Below are 20,707 nucleotides of genomic sequence, written 5' to 3'. Positions count from 1 at the left end.
TCCCTGCAACATGAGAGACACAACAAGACACACAAACATGACAGTGTTAGTTTCCTCCAGAGACAGGTCCATGGTACATCACATCTTCACTGATACAGCTGTGGAACCACTCTCTTACTCTGGGACCTGGTTCTCCTCTCTGTCCGTCTTTACCAGGGACACCAACACCATCTTCACCCTGGCAGCAGAAATCATACATACAGTATCCAATGACAACTGATGAGGTAGACAGAATGCATGTGTTGGCTTAGAGAGTCACCTTGTCTCCTTTGACGCCAGAGGAACCAGGAGGGCCCTAGAAAACAAGATACTGATCAACAAATTATGGTTAGGTAAGCTTTATTGATCCCACATAGGGGGTTTTACCATCAGGTCAAGAAAAATCATACAGCCAATAAACAGCACAGAAATCAGACAACATAAACACAACACCAGATGCACAACAAACACAGTAAAAGCCAGTGAAACATGATCTAAAAGTAGGACATAATTACAGTAAAAAGAGAAGGACATGATTCAATACCACAAAAGCCTGATAAAAATGAATAAATACAACTAAAGGCTATGCAGCAGTGCCAAGTCTGACCCTAACAATGCTTGTTAAAATATCTGACTGCTGCGAAATACTTCCTCAGTCGTTCAGTCTTTATATTCCTGTTGATGGATGGAGAATGACCTGTTATCTGATGCCAACAGAAGAATTTGTTCATTCAGGTGTTTTAACTCTTTTCTCTGGAGCGGAAAAAGACGCAAATGAGATCATGAATCAACGAGGGGAAAAAACAATGTGATCTTACGATTAGTCGACTATGGGCAAAATCTGACTGGAATCTGAATCAGAGTTCACTATAAAAATCCTTCGTCGAGGACACCCCTAATTGTCAGATTAAACCTTGAACATCAGTACATAATCAAAACACAGGAAACTACCTGAGGACAAGTAACAACTATTCTCAAGTCCAGCAGGATCAAAACCATAACTTAAACTCACTGCTTCTCCAGGAGGACCACGAAAACCAGAAGGACCAGGAGGTCCAACATTTCCTGCAGGACCCGCAGAGCCTTGGAGACCCTGAAAATTAAACTCACTTGTTCAGATTCACATCACACAGATTAAGAGAACACAGCGGTGAGTGATCAGCAGCTCCATTGACCTTCTCCCCCTGTGGTCCTCCAGGTCCTGCAGGTCCAGGTTCTCCTCTTGGACCAGTCTGCCCAGTATCACCAGTCTTCCCCTGTAACCCTGTAGGACCATCTGAACCAGGAAGACCTGGAGCTCCCTGAAATGTACAGGGTACAGTTAGTCTGTGGTCAGTGGCCTGTCTGCTCATTTGAATAGACACTTTATTTTTTGACCGTCTATTAGTTGTGTGAGTAACTGGCCAGAAGCAATTAAAGAGGAACCCCGTGTAACCACTTGAAATGTCCGTGTTACAGCTAACCTGACGTTAGGACGTACCCCGCTCTCCCCTACTGAGATTTCTGAATCTTTCTCCCATACATTTATATGAAGTCTCTGTGAAACAACCAAACACACACACACGTTTCTTTCTAGTTAGATGTGAGTGCACACACCTCTTCTCCTTTGTCTCCTTGAGGTCCAACATCTCCCTGAAACAGCAGAACATGTGATTGAGTTGAGGAACTACACACTGCTGCAGCCCACAGCCTGTTCAATGACCACATGCATTAATGAAAACAACTGGTAGTTTTCACCTTCTTTCCCTGAGCACCAAGACTCCCTGCAGGACCCTGAACAACACACACAAATGCTTCATTACACAATGGATACACAACAATACAACAAGCATGGATGTTTCTACATCTATGGACATTTTCCTCTGTCAGACAATAAAACTGAAATCACAGTGATGTCTGAACTCATTTAAAGTCTGATGGAGTGATGGATGAACACTGATATTTACTGTTGGACCTTTCTCTCCATTCAAACCAGTAGGACCCTGCTCTCCCTGCAACATGACAGACACAACAAGACACACAAACATGACAGTGTTAGTTTCCTCCAGAGACAGGTCCATGGTACATCACATCTTCACTGATACAGCTGTGGAACCACTGTCTTACTCTGGGACCTGGTTCTCCTCTCTGTCCGTCTTTACCAGGGACACCAACACCATCTTCACCCTGGCAGCAGAAATCATACATACAGTATCCAATAACAACTGATGAGGTAGACAGAATATATGTGTTGGCTTAGAGAGTCACCTTGTCTCCTTTGACCCCAGAGGAACCAGGAGAGCCCTAGAAAACAAACAAGAGACTGATCAACAACACAGAGATTAAAAGATAATTACCTTTTTTTACAACCTGGACCTTATTTCTAGCATAAAATACAATAATTTCCTCACCCAGATAACTTTGGTGTCATTACAAGTTGTTCCGACGAAATTAGCTCCAGCCGAGAGCCGCGTATATCCGTATAATGCGTGAACATGGGGCAGCGCAATGCAGCCTCTAAATAACACATTATCTGCCACAAAACTCGTTCATTTCACCAATATTTTGTTATGATAGGCTAGTGCTATTCCCCTCTGAGCCCGTGGTGGCATGTAATCAACATCCGGGGTCTGTAGGTTGACCTACTGACCTCTGATCTCGATGATGTCATCTCCGACAGCTGCCTGGCGTGGCTTGTTGCTACCGCTAATGCTATGGTCCGTTTCTGCGTGTTTCTGACTTGTCAGAACAAAATGAGCAGCTGGATGAAGTTCAGCTTCCACAGGCTTCCTCTCCTCAACCTGGACTCACTAAAGCTCCGGCTAGTTGAGATAAAAATGGACCCGAATGCCGAAGCAGAATGATTATTATCAGAATGAGCCGTGCGGCGCTCAGAGATGACATCATCCAGGTCAGAGGTCAGTAGGTCAACCTACAGACCCCGGATGTTGATAACAGCTACTCAGAGGGGAATAGCACTAGCCTATCATAACTAAATACTGGTGAAATTAACGAGCTTTGCAGTGGATAATGTGTTATTTAGAGGCTGCGTTGCGTGCCCCGTGTTCTTGCATTATACGGATATACGCGGCTCTCAACTGGAGCTAATTTCGTCAGAACGACTTGTAATGACACCAAAGTTATCTGGGTGAGTAAATGATCGTATTTTATGCTAGAAATAAGGTCCAGATTGTAAAAAAAAAGGTAATTATCCTTTAAGTGAACAAAGAACTGACCTTCTCCCCCTGTGTTCCTCCAGGTCCTCTGGGTCCAGGTTCTCCTCTTGGACCAGTCTGCCCAGTATCACCAGTCTTCCCCTGTAGCCCTGTAGGACCAGCTAAACCAGAAGGACCTGGTTCCCCCTGTATTGAAAGCACACAGGCCAAAGGTCAAACTCTTATTAATTACAGAGGTAAATACATTAAATCATCATCTACTGTGACTTACTCTTGGACCTTGAGACCCAGCCTCACCACGAGGACCTGCCTCTCCCACACCCCTGTCTCCCTGCAACACACATTGGTCATGAGTGTCACATAACTTTTGTTGAATCTCATAAAACACACAGTAAAGTTCACCTTATCTCCTTTTGACCCTAGAGATCCTGGTGTCCCCTGGAAACAAATGGAACAAAAAAGACAAAAAGAACTTGAGACAAAGTTTTAAAGTTTGTTATTCCAACAATCACTGCCACACTTCATCATCATGGAACAAGGTTAACTGTATGTATCTTCATCCATGTTAATGACATTTACAGTGACTCACCTGGTCTCCTTTGGGTCCAGGTGATCCAGTCACTGCCTGAACAGGTGCAGAAAAACAGATAAATAAAAGTGTTGTAAGTCATGGATCAGAGGTTTAAGTTTTAGTGTCTGTAGTCCCAATGACAGATTGAAAATAAATAAGTTGTCAGAGGACTCAGTGTTGTGATCAGTGCTGTGTTTAGAGTTAGATGAATAAGTTTGACTTTTCACAGGAAAGAAAAGACACAGGTTTATGATCCGATGTCTGGAGTCGCTCCAACTCACACAACTGGCAGGTGAAAGTATCTGCATCAGTGTGAAGGTTGTTCAGAGGTGGAGCTTCTCATCATTCAGTTTTATTGTCCTTGATGAAAATGCTTCTAGGTCAAACAGTGGTTAGACAGTAACACACAGTTGTTCCTCTGTGTCGACTGTGACAGACTCCACCACACAAACACCTGAACCATCAGAGTCTCCTCACTCGGCTCCATCCACGATCCCATCCACATGATCTGACACTCATTTCTTTTACCTTGAATTAGATTCTCAGAGTTTTGTTCTTTCTCCAACATCTTCAGTTTTTCACCTCTTTTTTTCTCTCTGTGTGTCAAAGCGCCTCCTCCTGCCTACACTTCAGTTTGCTCTCTCCTACTTTTCCCCCACACTTGTTTTCACTCCTTCAGACAGGAAGTCATTCTCTGTCTTGGAATAAATCAAACACAAACAACCACAGGAGTCCTCTTCACCTGAGGCTCCTCCACAGATTCAGCAGGTTCTCACCTTTCCTGGAGGACCACTGTCTCCCTGCTCCCCCTTCAGGCCTGGTTGGCCTGCAGATCCAACAATACCCTGAGGAACACATCACATCATGACACTGAGAAGGACCTGAGACTCACTACACAACATTAACAGCATTTCCCTGAAATAACAAATCACATATTTTTGTGGATTTTGTGCAGATTTTTGCACGAAGTCATCAGAGTCTGAGTAAAACACTAAAGCAACAGTTGACATTTTGGCAAATACTTGTGTGTGTGTGTGCTCCAAATTTTTGTATCGGAGTCAATGGGAAGCAGGGAGGGAGCTGGCCTCACTGAGAGGCTCGCAGTTTAATTTCTGTAAGTCTCTCTGTTTTGTTGAGCATATTGTTAGAGAGAGGACAAGTTTGTCTACAACTGTGGAAAAAATCATGCGTGTAGAGTGTAAACTGTGGCCGTGAGCAGTGTCAAAAGAGAAAAGTTTCAGACAGTTTCTGACAACTTCTCCCACTCTAAGCGATGATGTCATCCACTCTAGCGCGAACATTCTGTGCAATACACACCCATTAAAATCTCATAATTTCTCCAAAAATGATCATGGTCATTGAACAGCGATTCATCAAAAACTATAAAATCTATCAAAATGTGGGAAACCAGATCAGTAGATGAGACTTTTGTCCACATTTTAAAGTTTAAATGAAGTCTCTAGGTGAAAGTATGCCGGAGCAGCAGATGTTGAAGTGTTGTAGTTCCTGAGCTTCAGGAGAGCTGGCAGGTTAAAGCTTCCATCACTTTCAATGTTTCCTCTGAACCATCTGCTCAATGTGTCTTAATATTTAATGCACAGAAGTGTGTTGTTAATCTTTTCATTTAAAAGTAAATAGCTGTATTTCCCAAAATGTCAAAATACAAAGAACAAATTATGAAGATTTGTGATGATTGAAATGTTCTAAATGAGAGAGAGGCAGCTCACCGACGAGCCATCACGTCCTTTTTCTCCTGTGTCTCCTTTATCACCTTGAGGTCCCACAGGTCCCTTCAGGACACATTATGAAACACATTACATGATGGATAATAATGTGAACATGTTATTTGTTGTGACTTGTTTATGTAAATCTGACCTGTTTTCCTTCAGGTCCTGCTGCACCAGGCTCTCCTGCGCCCCCTGGAGGACCTCTGTCCCCAGACGCACCTGGTTCTCCCTCAAGTACAAACACAAACAAATGTCTTTTAACTCCATATTCTTTGTTATATTTCATGAATATTATATCACAAGGATGAAGAGCAGTTTACCATCTGACCCTTCAGTCCGGCCTCTCCTCTTGGACCAGTGTCTCCCTGACACAAACACACAAATCCTCAGTGGACAGTAGAGACGAGTGTCGACTTCATCAATACAACATGAGCACTTACATCTTTTCCTTGGTCTCCTTTGTCACCCTGAGACACACAGACATGATGTTAGCACAGTCACACTGAGCCCAGGAGAATTTGTTCACACTCTTCTCCGTCCTTCACCTTATCTCCATGTTTTCCAACCTTCCCCAGTTTCCCAGGAGCCCCCTGGGGCCCCGCTGGTCCTCGCTCCCCTCGTGGCCCTTTTGGTCCCTTGGCTCCCTGAGCGCCACGAGCAACCTGGAGTTCACCAGTAGATGAAAAGACAATGATGGATGGTCAGACCAGACTGTAGTGAGGGATGCTGCAGCAGACAGACACAGATGAAGACAGAAATTAGATCCATCTGAAAGCCGCGTATATCCATATAATGTGAGTACATGGGGCAGAGCAACGCAGCCTCTAAATAACACATGATCCGCTGCGAAACTCGTTAATTTCACCAATATTTAGTTCTAATAGGCTAGTGCTATTCCCCTCTGAGTCCGGGGTTAGCTGTTATCAACATCTGGGGTCTGTAGGTTGACCTACTGACCTCTGACCTGGATGATGTCATCTCTGAGCGCCGCGCGGGCCGGCTCATTCTGATAATAATGATTCCGCTTCGGCATTCGGGTCCATTTTTATCTCAACTAGCCGGAGCTTTAGTGAGTCCAGGATGAGGAGAGGAAGCCTGTGGAAGCTGAACTTCATCCAGATGCTCATTTTGTTCTGACAAGTCGGAAACACGCAGAAACGAACCGAAACATTAGTGGTAGCAACAAGCCGCACCGCGGTCGGAGATGACATCATCCAGGTCAGAGGTCAGTAGGTCAACCTACAGACCCCGGATGTTGATAACAGCTAACCCTGGACTCAGAGGGGAATAGCACTAGCCTATCAGAACTAAATATTGGTGAAATGAATGAGTTTCGCGACGGATAATGTGTTATTTAGAGGCTGCATTGCGCTGCCCCGTGTACAGTGGTGAGTAAATGATCGTATTTTATGATAGAAACTAGAAAATTTCCTCTGGGAAATTTTGAGAGGGCCACGGGAGCTATGGCCGGTTTTGCCATCTCTGTCAACATGGGAATCAAACCCACGATCTTAAGGTCAAGACAGAGCTGATCAGACAGACACATGATCATCTATCAGCACTGATATGGAGGAGCTGTAACCACATTAGGTTACCTGTGTGTGTGTGTGTGTAATCACATAAAGTTACCTGTGTGTGTTTGTGTGTGTTGGCGTGTGGGAGAGGAGTGCGCACATACGCACGCATGTGTATGTTACCTGTGTTTTTTGATGTGTGTGTGTGTCTGTAACTGTAATCACATGAAGTTACCTGTGTGTTGGTGTTTGTTTGTGTCTGTCTGTGTGTGTGTGTCTGTAATTGTAATCACATGAAGCTGGTTCTAGAGTGTGTGTGTGACTGACTTGACACATGTTATGAGCTGCATCCTGTGTCAGTCTGATTTAGTGTGTGTCTGTGTTTATAAACATTTAAACGAGCGCCAGGTTGATTGTTTATGAAGTTAACGAGCTCTGGCCTGAGAATCAGACGTTACCACGGCAACTTGAGGTGGTTGCCAATGACGATAGGGGCCCCCCAGGCTGAGACAGACAGAAACGTTGAGAAAAAGAGCGATTTTCTGCCTCTGCACTGGTCTCGCAAAAGGCTTAGCATGACAAAACGGTAACTACTATCAGAACAAAACACAGATCAACGTTGCTCTAAGGACTTACTGAACAATTTGGTACGATTTGGTGTTTCTACAGTAAATATTTTGGAGACACTGGCAGTTTTAAAACATCGGTCCGTTCTGCTTCTCTCAGAAAATCTTTGTATTGGAGTCAATGAGGAGCAGAGACAGACGTGGCCGCACTTAGAGGCTGATAATTCAAATTCTGTAAGTCTCTCTGATATTTTGAACACATGGTGAGAAACAGAACAAGTTTGTCTTACACATTTTGAAAAACCATGTGTGTAGAGTGTAAATTGTGGCCGGGCCGAGTGTGGAAAGAGAAAAATTCAGGAATTTTTCTGGGCTCTCTCCCACTCTAACTGATGATGTCACCCACTCTGACACAAACATTCCGTGCAATATACACCCATTATAATCTCATAATTTCTCCAAAAATGATCATGGTCATTGATCAGGGATTGATCAAAAACTATATGACCTATCAAAACGAGGAGTAATACACCAATACACAAGATTTGTGTCTACTGTTTAAAGTTCAAATGAAGTCTCTAGGTGAAAGTATGCCTGAGCAGTAGACGTTTGAATAACTCCAATGATTGATCTTTTTCGCTCTTTTTTTCCCGCCTGTCCCATTGACATCAATGCAAAATTTTGCGCAGTGTTTCGCCACTTACGTCGCAAAAAATTCATAAACTGTTGAGAAAAGTAATAGCACACCGATCCCGATCAAGACGCACGTTTTGATATATAATTTGTAGCGAACCGAAAATCGCCCGGGCACTGGTCCCTGCAGCTATTTCATAGCTGTAGGGGCCAATCCCTGCAGCTATTTCATAGCTGTAGGGGCCAGTGCCCGGTGCGATGGCCCGTGGCCCTAATAAGGTCCAGATTGTAAAAAACGGTAATTATCCTCTAAAGAATGTAATAAACAAAATCAACATGAACCTGTCCAGAAGCACCGCTGCCTGGTGGTCCAGGTGGTCCTGGAAGTCCAGCGATGCCCCGGTCTCCTCTCTTCCCCTGGAAAACATGCAGTCACACTACTGAGACTCTCTGCACAGGGTGACTTCCTCCTGCTCTATAGTAGAGGCAGAACTATTAATCACAGCAGGTGGCCACTGCCACCCCTCCACTGATGTTCTACTGGTAATTAATAGGAATTTGCACATGAAAACAGCGTGCTGACATTTGGCACTCCTCTGGATTCCTCTCACAAGTGGCTCATCCTTAAAGACTGAGCTTGATCACTGCAGGCTGCTGGATTTAAGCAGCTGCTTCTCAGCACTATTTTGATACCAATGTCAGCACTGCAGCTGATAAATACACATTAGAGAGGGAAAGTGATTTAAAGAAAAGACAGAAGGAAAGCTGATGTGTTGTACAGTAATAAGTCAAGTGGAAATAAGTTAATAATGAGCCAATGGAGTCAGGACCAATATAGGAAGCAGTAACAGTCTAATGAGAACACATTAAACGAACATGGGGAACAAGGGGATTTAGTAAAACTAACATCTTCTCCAGGTGCTCCTGGTTCTCCTTTGTCGCCCTGTGGATTAGAAAAACACTGTCAGAGTCCAAATACAGGCAAGATGAGCTAAATCAATTCTCTAATAATTTACTTAAAATGAGGCTGGTTCTTTCTTTTTTTATCAAACTAAGTGTCTATTCTGAAGAATGAACAATCACTTTGCCAATATGTTGTTAACATGCTGCACTTTACAGGATCATCGCCTGAAACTCATCCTCACAGACACAAACCTTTCCCCCATCTTCACCTGGCACTCCATCCTCTCCCTGTAAGTTAAAGCAAAATGCATTATGGGATGTACAGAAACAAACTAATGCTTTAGAGACAGTCATTATACAGCAGGACCTGAAACTAATGTCTGACTGCTCTACATCAGTAAACGTGATTCACAGGAAAGACGACGTCAAGTCCATCATCAATTAGAGACAGAGTCAGAGAAAAACACACACTTTGTTATATTCATACTATCAATTAACAGAATTAATATCAAAACATGTCAGTTCAATCACAAAATATACAAACTATGATAAAATGAGAGTTTATTATATTCGGGATGCAGGAGAAGTCTCAGGCTACGTTCAGATCAAATCAGATCAAATACTCATTCCCTGAGCAGAGTGATAAAAACAAGCAGCAAGATTTTGGGAGTCCAACAGTGTACACTTACAGATCTGTTCAATAGGCAGATAATTAGGAAGGCTAATGCCATTCTTTCTGATAGCTCCCATCCCTTACACTCTGAATTCCAGCTCTTGCCTTCCGGCTCCCGATTCAGACTTCCTCGTATAAAAAATAACAGGTACAAGCACTCCTTGATCCCTACAGCCATCTCCCTTTTGAATTCTGTACAGGGCAGGAGTCGTCCCTGACTGTTTGACTGATATTCTGTGGCTCTGTTCTCTGTTTCTTGTTTCTTGTGATGTTGATGATGATGTAGATATGGAGGATACGCACTGATGCACTTTTTCGGTCATTTATTGGGCTCTTTTAGTCGTGCCACTGTTGTTGTTTCAACACACTGTATTTTACCCCCCCCCTTTTTTAACTGTGTGTCTTGTATCTGTGTTCTTTTTACTTGCTGCAACAATAATTGCCCTACGGGGACACAAATAAAAACCTTGAACCTTGAACTTTCCCTCTGTTTCCTGTACAACAGCTGCTGCGTCCGGCGCCGTTGTTATTGTTCTTTTGCACATGCGGGTCAGTCAACCGCAAACCGTTCACACTGGAATCTGATACAGGCCACATTTTAGATGGTGATGTGAACAGACAAACAAAAAATTGGACCTGAGCAAAAAGTCTGAATTGAGCATTAAAGGGATAGTTCAACATTTTGGCAAATTGGCCCATTGCCATAATCCCTATAGTCATAGCAGTAGGTTCGTTACCTTTAATTGTCGGTGCAAGCTATTTACCTCTAAAACAACTCTGGTAAAGGTAACGAACCTACTGCTATGACTATAGCGATTATGGCAATGGGCCAATTTGCCAAAATGTTGAACTATCCCTTTAAGGCTTGCAGCATGAACGCAGTGAGGAGTTACCTTCACCCCAGGAAGTCCAGGTTTTCCATCTTCACCTGCTATACCCTGAAACACAACAAGGACGATGATAAACAGAGTTATCACACTGAGGTGTGGAAGAAGGTGTGTGTGTGTGTGTGTGTGTGTGTGTGTGTGTGTGTGTGTGTGTGTGTGTGTGTGTGCACTCACAGGTAGCCCTGGAGGTCCTGGTGGTAAACCCTGTTCAAACAGACCAGCAGACAGCAGAGATGGTTTAATCTCACTGTGACATGAAGCATTTGTACAAAGTCTAAACCAAAGAGCAGAGTGAAGAAGCAGATCTTCAGACTCTTTGTCTGAACCGTCAGTTGTGTAGTTGTTTTCACTCATTGTTGTGGTGAATATTGTGAGTCCAGTTTGGAAACAACTGTGTAACAGATTGAGTCTTTCCATGTCCACATTGTCCTCTGCAGCACGTCCAGTAGAGTTACAGGTGGAGTTTAGACTAGAGCTCATGAACAGAGTGTTTGTTTTTAAGTAGGCTATATTGTTTTGGCTTTTTGCCTTTAAAGGTTCAGTGTGTAAAATGGTGTGAAAACCGTGACATCTAGTGTTCAGATTCTAGATTGCAGCGCTCACAGTCACCCCTTCCGTCAGCAAAGTGACGGTGGCCTGCAGAGAGGAGGCAGCCAATCACAGCTGAGCGTTCACCTGTCTGTCACACACTCACATTCACACCTACAGACAATTTAAAGTCTTGAATCAACTTGAAGTGCAGGAATCAAACCCAGAACATTCTTGCTGCCAACCACTGGACTGGAAACATGATACAACAAGTTTGATAATGTTGCATATGAGTTTAAAGGACAATTCCGGGCAAATTCAACCCGGGGCTGTATTTTCCTAACATTTTAGGTCCAAAAGAAGGAATCTGAAGATTTTCAGTTTAATTGCTCCTGTTTTGCGGTAGTTGTGTCTGTCCCCGCGTCGCCACGGCAGCGATGAATGGGAGCGGATTGAAGTTCTGCTGCTTAGGCTGTTTCCATCCCTCAAAGCCACAGACAGCGTCAGGTGGCGACTCAAACATGCACCCAGAAGTTTATTTACTTCAAGCAAGTCCAGAGTTGATATTGTTTATGACACAAACGGGAGCTTCCCACTGCACCTGAACACACCGAGGGTCAACTTGGGTCTCCACTCCGCCAGACTTTGAATTAGATCTAGTTTTACAAACATGTCGGCTTGCTTGAAGTAAATAAACTTCTGGGTTCATGTTTGAGTCTCCATCTGACGCTGTCTGTGGCTTTGAGGGATGTAAACAGCCTAAGCAGCAGAACTTCAATCCGCTCCCATTCATCGCTGCCGTGGCGATGCGGGGACAGACACAACTACCGCAAAACAGGAGACATTACTGAACATCTTCAGATTCCTTCTTTTAGACCTAAAATGTTAGGAACATACAGCCTGAGTTGAAATTGCCCGGAATTGTCCTTTAACCAGCAGCAGTAATAAGGAGGAGTCGACTGCACAAGTGATGAAAAAATAAAAGATAGGAGGAACAGAGAGGGGAGGGGCTGAGAGAGAGAGAGAAAACCACCAGCAACAACTTTATGAGACACTTAGTTGGACTTCCCCACGGGATTTCTCAAGTTGGAAAAAGATGCGTAGGAGTTTAAAGGGATAGTTCAACATTTTGTGCATGAATTTCCCTCTAAAACAACTCGGTCTGGTAACGTTGTCTCATAGCGTGGTGAATGTGCAGGTCACAACTTGTCCACCAGAGCGTTGTGGAGTTGTTGGATTGTGTATTTGATGAGTTTGATGAGGGAAACCAAGAAATCCCATAATGAGCCTCCGTAGCGTAGCTCTGAGCAGCTCACGGCTCTGCTCCGCCGTTCTAAAAACAGCTTGCACCGACAATTAAAGGTAACGAACCTACTGCTATGACTATAGGAATCATGGCAATGGGCCAATTTGCCAAAAATATTGAACTATCCCTTTAACAGCAGTGACAAGTCACAAGTGATGAAAAAATAAAATAAAGGAGGAGCAGAGAGGGGAGGGGCTGAGAGAGAGAGAGAAAACCTTCTTGCTGCTAACCATCAGTCGACTTTTCCAACAAATTAATTAGACACTTAGTTGGACTTTCCCACGGGATTTCCCAAGTTGGAAAAATATGTGTAGGAGTTTAAGAATCATAATCACGGGGAATGAGCTGCACGAATAATGAGAAAATAAAGGAGGAACAGTCGTTGGGGGGGCTGAGACAGACAGAGAGAGTTTAGTTCTTGTGTTCTGCTTGTTGAAGCAGACTGACATGGTCCAGCTGCTGCAGACTGCTCTGAGGTATTTCCTGCTCAAGACTAAACACAAGACAAAACACAGCTTGTATCGATTTCTACACGCACACACACACACGCACGCACACACACACCCACGCAGGCACAGCTGATCAGAATGATTTTATTTTATCATCATTTTTATCATAATTCTGACCTTGATTCACTCACTCTCCTCCATTATCATCATCATCATCATCATCATCATCATCATCATCATCATCATCATCATCATCATCACTCACCTTGATTATTCCAGTGATGCAGATTTCGAAAGCCTCCTCGGAGCTGAGCGCGCGGGGCCAGAGGAGCCCGCAGAGCAGCAGCCACCGCACCAACATCACACACACACACACACGCACGCACGCACACACACACACACACACACACACACACGCGCGCGCGCACAGGAGCGACAATATATGACAGGTGCAGGCACCGACCGTCACCTCAACCACACCTGGTCAGAGCTCACCTGCACAAACCGATCTCTGCTGCACAATTAACCACAAAACAAGATCCGAGGATGATGAAGAAGAAGAGACAGACAGACAGAGGACGTCGGACAGACGGAGAGACTCAGACTCAGACTCAGACTTTAGTTTCGTTTTTACTCAACTTTTCCCATTTCCCAGTCTCTCACCCCGTTTCGTCAGACGCTTGACGCTTGGTCGATGGCCGCTGGCGTCAAGAACCTGCACGTCGAAGGTCAAGTTTTTCTTGGATTCATCAACATCATACATCTCATTAGAGGTCCAAACTGCTTTTCCGATTTACAGACCCAGATTAAAGGGACAGTAGGCTATTTAAGATAAGATAAAATGAGATTTAAAAAAATATAAGATTAAGCAGTTTGATTGGCTCACAGATTTAGGATGGAGTCTGGAGATCACTTAGGCAAGGCAAGGCAATTTTATTAGTATAGCCCGTTTACTGCAGTGAAGTTAGTTTTAAGTTGGATATTTGACAGACATTCGCTCCTTCTCAATAGATTAAAAAATCATAGAAAATATAACATGTGTTCAAATACAATAAAAACAGGTGTGTCCCATAGAGGAGGCTTAGCTCTACCATCCTGTGTTGATTTTGAGCCAACAGGTCAGATGACCTGGGAGTTATTGAGCTATAATGCTCATATTTACGGTATAAAATAAATCAAAAATCCATATAAAATATTACATTTGTTTAAATGCAATAAAAACAGGTGTGTGTCATAGAGGAGGCTTAGCTCTACCATCCTGTGTTGATTTTGAGTCAACAGGTCACATGACCTTGGAGTTATTGAGCTCTAATGCTCATATTTACTGTATAAAATACATAAAAAATTCATATAAAATATTACATTCATTTAAATGCAATAAAAACAGGTGTGTCCCATAGAGGAGGCTTAGCTCTACCATCCTGTGTTGATTTTGAGCCAACAGGTCACATGACCTGGGAGTTATTGAGCTATAATGCTCATATTTACAGTATAAAATACATATAAAATTCATATAAAATATTACATTTGTTTAAATGCAATAAAAACAGGTGTGTCTCATAGAGAAGGCTTAGCCCTACCATCCTGTGTTGATTTTGAGTCAACAGGTCACATGACCTGAGAGTTATTGAGCTCTAATACTCATATTTACAGTATAAAATACATAAAAAATTCATATAAAATAGTAAATGTGTTTAAATGCAATAAAAACAGGTGTGTGTCATAGAGGAGGCTTAGCTCTACCATCCTGTGTTGATTTTGAGTCAACAGGTCACATGACCTGAGAGTTATTGAGCTATAATGCTCATATTTACAGTATAAAATACATAAAAAATTCATATAAAATAGTAAATGTGTTTAAATGCAATAAAAACAGGTGTGTGTCATAGAGGAGGCTTAGCTCTACCATCCTGTGTTGATTTTGAGCCAACAGGTCACATGACCTGGGAGTTATTGAGCTATAATGCTCATATTTACAGTATAAAATAAAACAAAAATCCATATAAAATATTACATTCGTTTAAATGCAATAAAAACAGGTGTGTCTCATAGAGAAGGCTTAGCCCTACCATCCTGTGTTGATTTTGAGTCAACAGGTCACATGACCTGAGAGTTATTGAGCTATAATGCTCATAATTACAGTATAAAATACATTAAAAATTCATATAAAATAGTAAATGTGTTTAAATGCAATAAAAACAGGTGTGTGTCATAGAGGAGGCTTAGCTCTACCATCCTGTGTTGATTTTGAGTCAACAGGTCACATGACCTGAGAGTTATTGAGCTATAATGCTCATATTTACAGTATAAAATACATAATAAATTAATATAAAATAGTAAATGTGTTTAAATGCAATAAAAACAGGTGTGTGTCATAGAGGAGGCTTAGCTCTACCATCCTGTGTTGATTTTGAGTCAACAGGTCACATGACCTGGGAGTTATTGAGCTCTAATGCTCATATTTACAGTATAAAATAAATCAAAAATTCATATAAAATATTAAATGTGTTTAAATGCAATAAAAACAGGTGTGTGTCATAGAGGAGGCTTAGCCCTACCATCCTGTGTTGATTTTGAGCCAACAGGTCACATGACCCGGGAGTTATTGAGCTATAATGCTCATATTTACAGTATAAAATAAAACAAAAATCCATATAAAATATTACATTCGTTTAAATGCAATAAAAACAGGTGTGTCTCATAGAGAAGGCTTAGCCCTACCATCCTGTGTTGATTTTGAGTCAACAGGTCACATGACCTGAGAGTTATTGAGCTATAATGCTCATAATTACAGTATAAAATACATTAAAAATTCATATAAAATAGTAAATGTGTTTAAATGCAATAAAAACAGGTGTGTGTCATAGAGGAGGCTTAGCTCTACCATCCTGTGTTGATTTTGAGTCAACAGGTCACATGACCTGAGAGTTATTGAGCTATAATGCTCATAATTACAGTATAAAATACATTAAAAATTCATATAAAATAGTAAATGTGTTTAAATGCAATAAAAACAGGTGTGTGTCATAGAGGAGGCTTAGCTCTACCATCCTGTGTTGATTTTGAGTCAACAGGTCACATGACCTGAGAGTTATTGAGCTATAATGCTCATATTTACAGTATAAAATACATAATAAATTAATATAAAATAGTAAATGTGTTTAAATGCAATAAAAACAGGTGTGTGTCATAGAGGAGGCTTAGCTCTACCATCCTGTGTTGATTCTGAGCCAACAGGTCACATGACCTGGGAGTTATTGAGCTATAATGCTCATATTTACAGTATAAAATATATAAAAAATTAATATAAAATAGTAAATGTGTTTAAATGCAATAAAAACAGGTGTGTGTCATAGAGGAGGCTTAGCTCTACCATCCTGTGTTGATTTTGAGCCAACAGGTCACATGACCTGAGAGTTATTGAGCTATAATGCTCATATTTACAGTATAAAATATATAAAAAATTCATATAAAATAGTAAATGTGTTTAAATGCAATAAAAACAGGTGTGTGTCATAGAGGAGGCTTAGCCCTACCACCCTGTGTTGATTTTTAGCCAACAGGTCACATGACCTGGGAGTTATTGAGCTATAATGCTCATATTTACAGTATAAAATACATAAAGAATTCATATAAAATAGCCTATTACATTCGTTTAAATACAATAAAAACAGGTATGCATCATAGAGGAGGCTTAGCTCTACCATCCTGTGTTGATTTTGAGCCAACAGGTCACATGACCTGGGAGTTATTGAGCTCTAATGCTCATATTTACAGTATAAAATACATAAAGAATTCATATAAAATAGCCTATTACATTTGTTTAAATACAATAAAAACAGGTGTGTCTCATAGAGGAGGCTTAGCCCTACCATCCTGTGTTGATTTTGAGCCAACAGGTCACATGACCTGGGAGTTATTGAGCTATAATGCTCATATTTACTGTATAAAATATATAAAAAATTCATATAAAATAGTAAATGTGTTTAAATGCAATAAAAACAGGTGTGTGTCATAGAGGAGGCTTAGCCCTACCACCCTGTGTTGATTTTTAGCCAACAGGTCACATGACCTGGGAGTTATTGAGCTATAACACTCATATTTACAGTATAAAATACATAAAGAATTCATATAAAATAGCCTATTACATTCGTTTAAATACAATAAAAACAGGTGTGCATCATAGAGGAGGCTTAGCTCTACCATCCTGTGTTGATTTTGAGCCAACAGGTCACATGACCTGGGAGTTATTGAGCTCTAATGCTCATAATTACAGTAGGCTATAAAATATATTAAAAATTCATATAAAATATGAAATGTGTTTAAATGCAATAAAAACAGGTGTGTCTCATAGAGGAGGCTTAGCTCTACCATCCTGTGTTGATTTTGAGCCAACAGGTCACATGACCTGGGAGTTATTGAGCTCTAATGCTCATAATTACAGTAGGCTATAAAATATATTAAAAATTCATATAAAATATGAAATGTGTTTAAATGCAATAAAAACAGGTGCGTCTCATAGAGGAGGCTTAGCCCTACCATCCTGTGTTGATTTTGAGCCAACAGGTCACATGACCTGGGAGTTATTGAGCTATAATGCTCATATTTACAGTATAAAATACATAAAGAATTCATATAAAATAGCCTATTACATTCGTTTAAATACAATAAAAACAAGTGTGCATCATAGAGGAGGCTTAGCTCTACCATCCTGTGTTGATTTTGAGCCAACAGGTCACATGACCTGGGAGGTATTGAGCTCTAATGCTCATATTTACAGTATAAAATAAATCAAAAATTCATATAAAATATTAAATGTGTTTAAATGCAATAAAAACAGGTGTGTGTCATAGAGGAGGCTTAGCCCTACCATCCTGTGTTGATTTTGAGCCAACAGGTCACATGACCTGGGAGTTATTGAGCTATAATGCTCATATTTACTGTATAAAATACATTAAAAATTCATATAAAATATTACATTTGTTTAAATTTTTTATATATTTTATACTGTAAATATGAGCATTAGAGCTCAATAACTCCCAGGTCATGTGACCTGTTGACTCAAAATCAACACAGGATGGTAGAGCTAAGCCTCCTCTATGACACACACCTGTTTTTATTGCATTTAAACACATTTACTATTTTATATGAATTCTTTATATATTTTATACAGTAAATATGAGCATTATAGCTCAATAACTCCCAGGTCATGTGACCTGTTGGCTAAAAATCAACACAGGATGGTAGAGCTAAGCCTCCTCTATGACACACACCTGTTTTTATTGCATTTAAACACATTTACTATTTTATATGAATTCTTTATATATTTTATACAGTAAATATGAGCATTATAGCTCAATAACTCCCAGGTCATGTGACCTGTTGGCTCAAAATCAATACAGGATGGTAGGGCTAAGCCTCCTCTATGAGACATACCTGTTTTTATTGTATTTAAACACATTTAATATTTTATATGAATTTTTAATGTATTTTATACCGTAAATATGAGCATTATAGCTCAATAACTCCCAGGTCATGTGACCTGTTGGCTAAAAATCAACACAGGATGGTAGAGCTAAGCCTCCTCTATGACACGCACCTGTTTTTATTGCATTTAAACAAATGTAATATTTTATATGGATTTTTGATTTATTTTATACTGTAAATATGAGCATTAGAGCTCAATAACTCCCAGGTCATGTGACCTGTTGGCTAAAAATCAACACAGGATGGTAGAGCTAAGCCTCCTCTATGACACACACCTGTTTTTATTGCATTTAAACACATTTACTATTTTATATGAATTCTTTATATATTTTATACAGTAAATATGAGCATTATAGCTCAATAACTCCCAGGTCATGTGACCTGTTGGCTCAAAATCAACACAGGATGGTAGGGCTAAGCCTCCTCTATGAGACATACCTGTTTTTATTGTATTTAAACACATTTAATATTTTATATGAATTTTTAATGTATTTTATACCGTAAATATGAGCATTATAGCTCAATAACTCCCAGGTCATGTGACCCGTTGGCTCAAAATCAACACAGGATGGTAGGGCTAAGCCTCCTCTATGAGACACACCTGTTTTTATTGTATTTAAACACATTTAATATTTTATATGAATTTTTAATGTATTTTATACCGTAAATATGAGCATTATAGCTCAATAACTCCCAGGTCATCTGACCTGTTGGCTAAAAATCAACACAGGATGGTAGAGCTAAGCCTCCTCTATGACACATACCTGTTTTTATTGCATTTAAACACATTTACTATTTTATATGAATTCTTTATATATTTTATACAGTAAATATGAGCATTATAGCTCAATAACTCCCAGGTCATGTGACCCGTTGGCTCAAAATCAACACAGGATGGTAGAGCTAAGCCTCCTCTATGAGACACACCTGTTTTTATAGCATTTAAACAAATGTAATATTTTATATGGATTTTTAATGTATTTTATACCGTAAATATGAGCATTATAGCTCAATAACTCCCAGGTCATCTGACCTGTTGGCTAAAAATCAACACAGGATGGTAGGGCTAAGCCTCCTCTATGAGACACACCTGTTTTTATTGTATTTAAACACATTTAATATTTTATATGAATTTTTAATGTATTTTATACCGTAAATATGAGCATTATAGCTCAATAACTCCCAGGTCATCTGACCTGTTGGCTAAAAATCAACACAGGATGGTAGAGCTAAGCCTCCTCTATAACACACACCTGTTTTTATTGCATTTAAACACATTTACTATTTTATATGAATTCTTTATATATTTTATACAGTAAATATGAGCATTATAGCTCAATAACTCCCAGGTCATGTGACCCGTTGGCTCAAAATCAACACAGGATGGTAGGGCTAAGCCTCCTCTATGAGACGCACCTGTTTTTATTGTATTTAAACACATTTAATATTTTATATGAATTTTTAATGTATTTTATACCGTAAATATGAGCATTATAGCTCAATAACTCCCAGGTCATGTGACCTGTTGGCTAAAAATCAACACAGGATGGTAGTGCTAAGCCTCCTCTATGATGCACACCTGTTTTTATTGCATTTGAACACATCTAATATTTTATATGGATTTTTAAAATATTGAGAAGCGAGTGAGTGAGCGAATGTCTGTCAAATATCCAACTTCAAACTAACTTCACTGCAGTAGCCCGTTTTTACAAACAGTTTGTCTCAAAGGGTCTCAAAACTCAACAGTTTTCCATTCAATCCCAGAAGAGAATAGAAAAAGGTAGAAAATGAAATGCATTTTTTGTTTTACTGTCCTTTTTACCATGACTGTAGACATAAGCTCTTTCTTAAAATGACCCTGGACTGTCCTGATTTGTTTTCTGTGTCCGATGACTGTAGACTAGCATATCTGTTTAGTGAAAACGTGTTTTATTTAGCTGAGTATGTATTGAAAGCTTACCAAAAGCGCATGGGCGTGCTTTATGTTTGATTGTGGATTGTGCTTTCTGATGACTGTAGATCCTGGATTAGTGTATGTGGAGATGTTCTTTTGTTTATTGTTCTTTATTTATTTTGGTGTGTCTTGTAAGCCCATGAGGGCTGGGCTCCTCTTTGGTGTATGACACCGTGAAAATAAAAAACTAACTAACTAACTAACAAAGGGCTTCACATGGCATCATAACAACATCCTCTGTCCTTAGACCCTCACATCCACTGAGGAAAAACTCCATGGAAAACCCTTTTAACAGGGAAAACCAGGAGAAACCTCAGGGTGAGCAACAGAGGAGGGATCCCTCACCCAGTTGTTGTTACAGACAAGAAAACAGTT

General features: G+C 40.5%; 2 protein-coding genes across 2 annotated transcripts in view; both read right to left on the bottom strand.

Moving 5' to 3' along the window:
- LOC146986878 (uncharacterized) overlaps positions 1-20,707 on the bottom strand; it is a 45,227-nt gene that overhangs the window by 12,163 nt on the left and 12,357 nt on the right. The gene's annotated exons all lie outside the window — the stretch shown is intronic.
- Positions 5,764-13,654, bottom strand: LOC146986880 (uncharacterized). The gene is made up of 8 exons (XM_085777835.1): positions 13,555-13,654; positions 10,650-10,659; positions 9,301-9,336; positions 9,053-9,088; positions 8,488-8,562; positions 5,978-6,094; positions 5,873-5,899; positions 5,764-5,797 (listed from the first exon to the last, which is right to left on the bottom strand). Exons 1-8 carry the CDS (start codon positions 13,652-13,654, stop codon positions 5,764-5,766), a joined length of 435 nt encoding a protein of 144 aa, XP_085633961.1.

Source organism: Trachurus japonicus, chromosome 5, assembly GCF_045865225.1.
Source record: "Trachurus japonicus isolate A0001 chromosome 5, Traja_1.0".
NCBI classification, from domain to species: Eukaryota; Metazoa; Chordata; class Actinopteri; order Carangiformes; family Carangidae; genus Trachurus; species Trachurus japonicus.
The sequence above is the reverse complement of the archived record's forward strand: the minus strand, read 5'-3'. Positions and strand labels throughout refer to the sequence as shown.

Coding starts and splice junctions, on each gene's coding strand:
- LOC146986880 (XM_085777835.1), bottom strand. CDS start 13,654: ATGTATGATGTTGATGAATCCAAGAAAAACTTGACCTTCGACGTGCAG. Junction 9,089..9,300: donor CAGGTGAAGATGGGGGAAAG/GTTTGTGTCTGT, acceptor TCTAATCCACAG/GGCGACAAAGGAGAACCAGG. Junction 6,095..8,487: donor GCAGCGGTGCTTCTGGACAG/GTTCATGTTGAT, acceptor GGTGAACTCCAG/GTTGCTCGTGGCGCTCAGGG.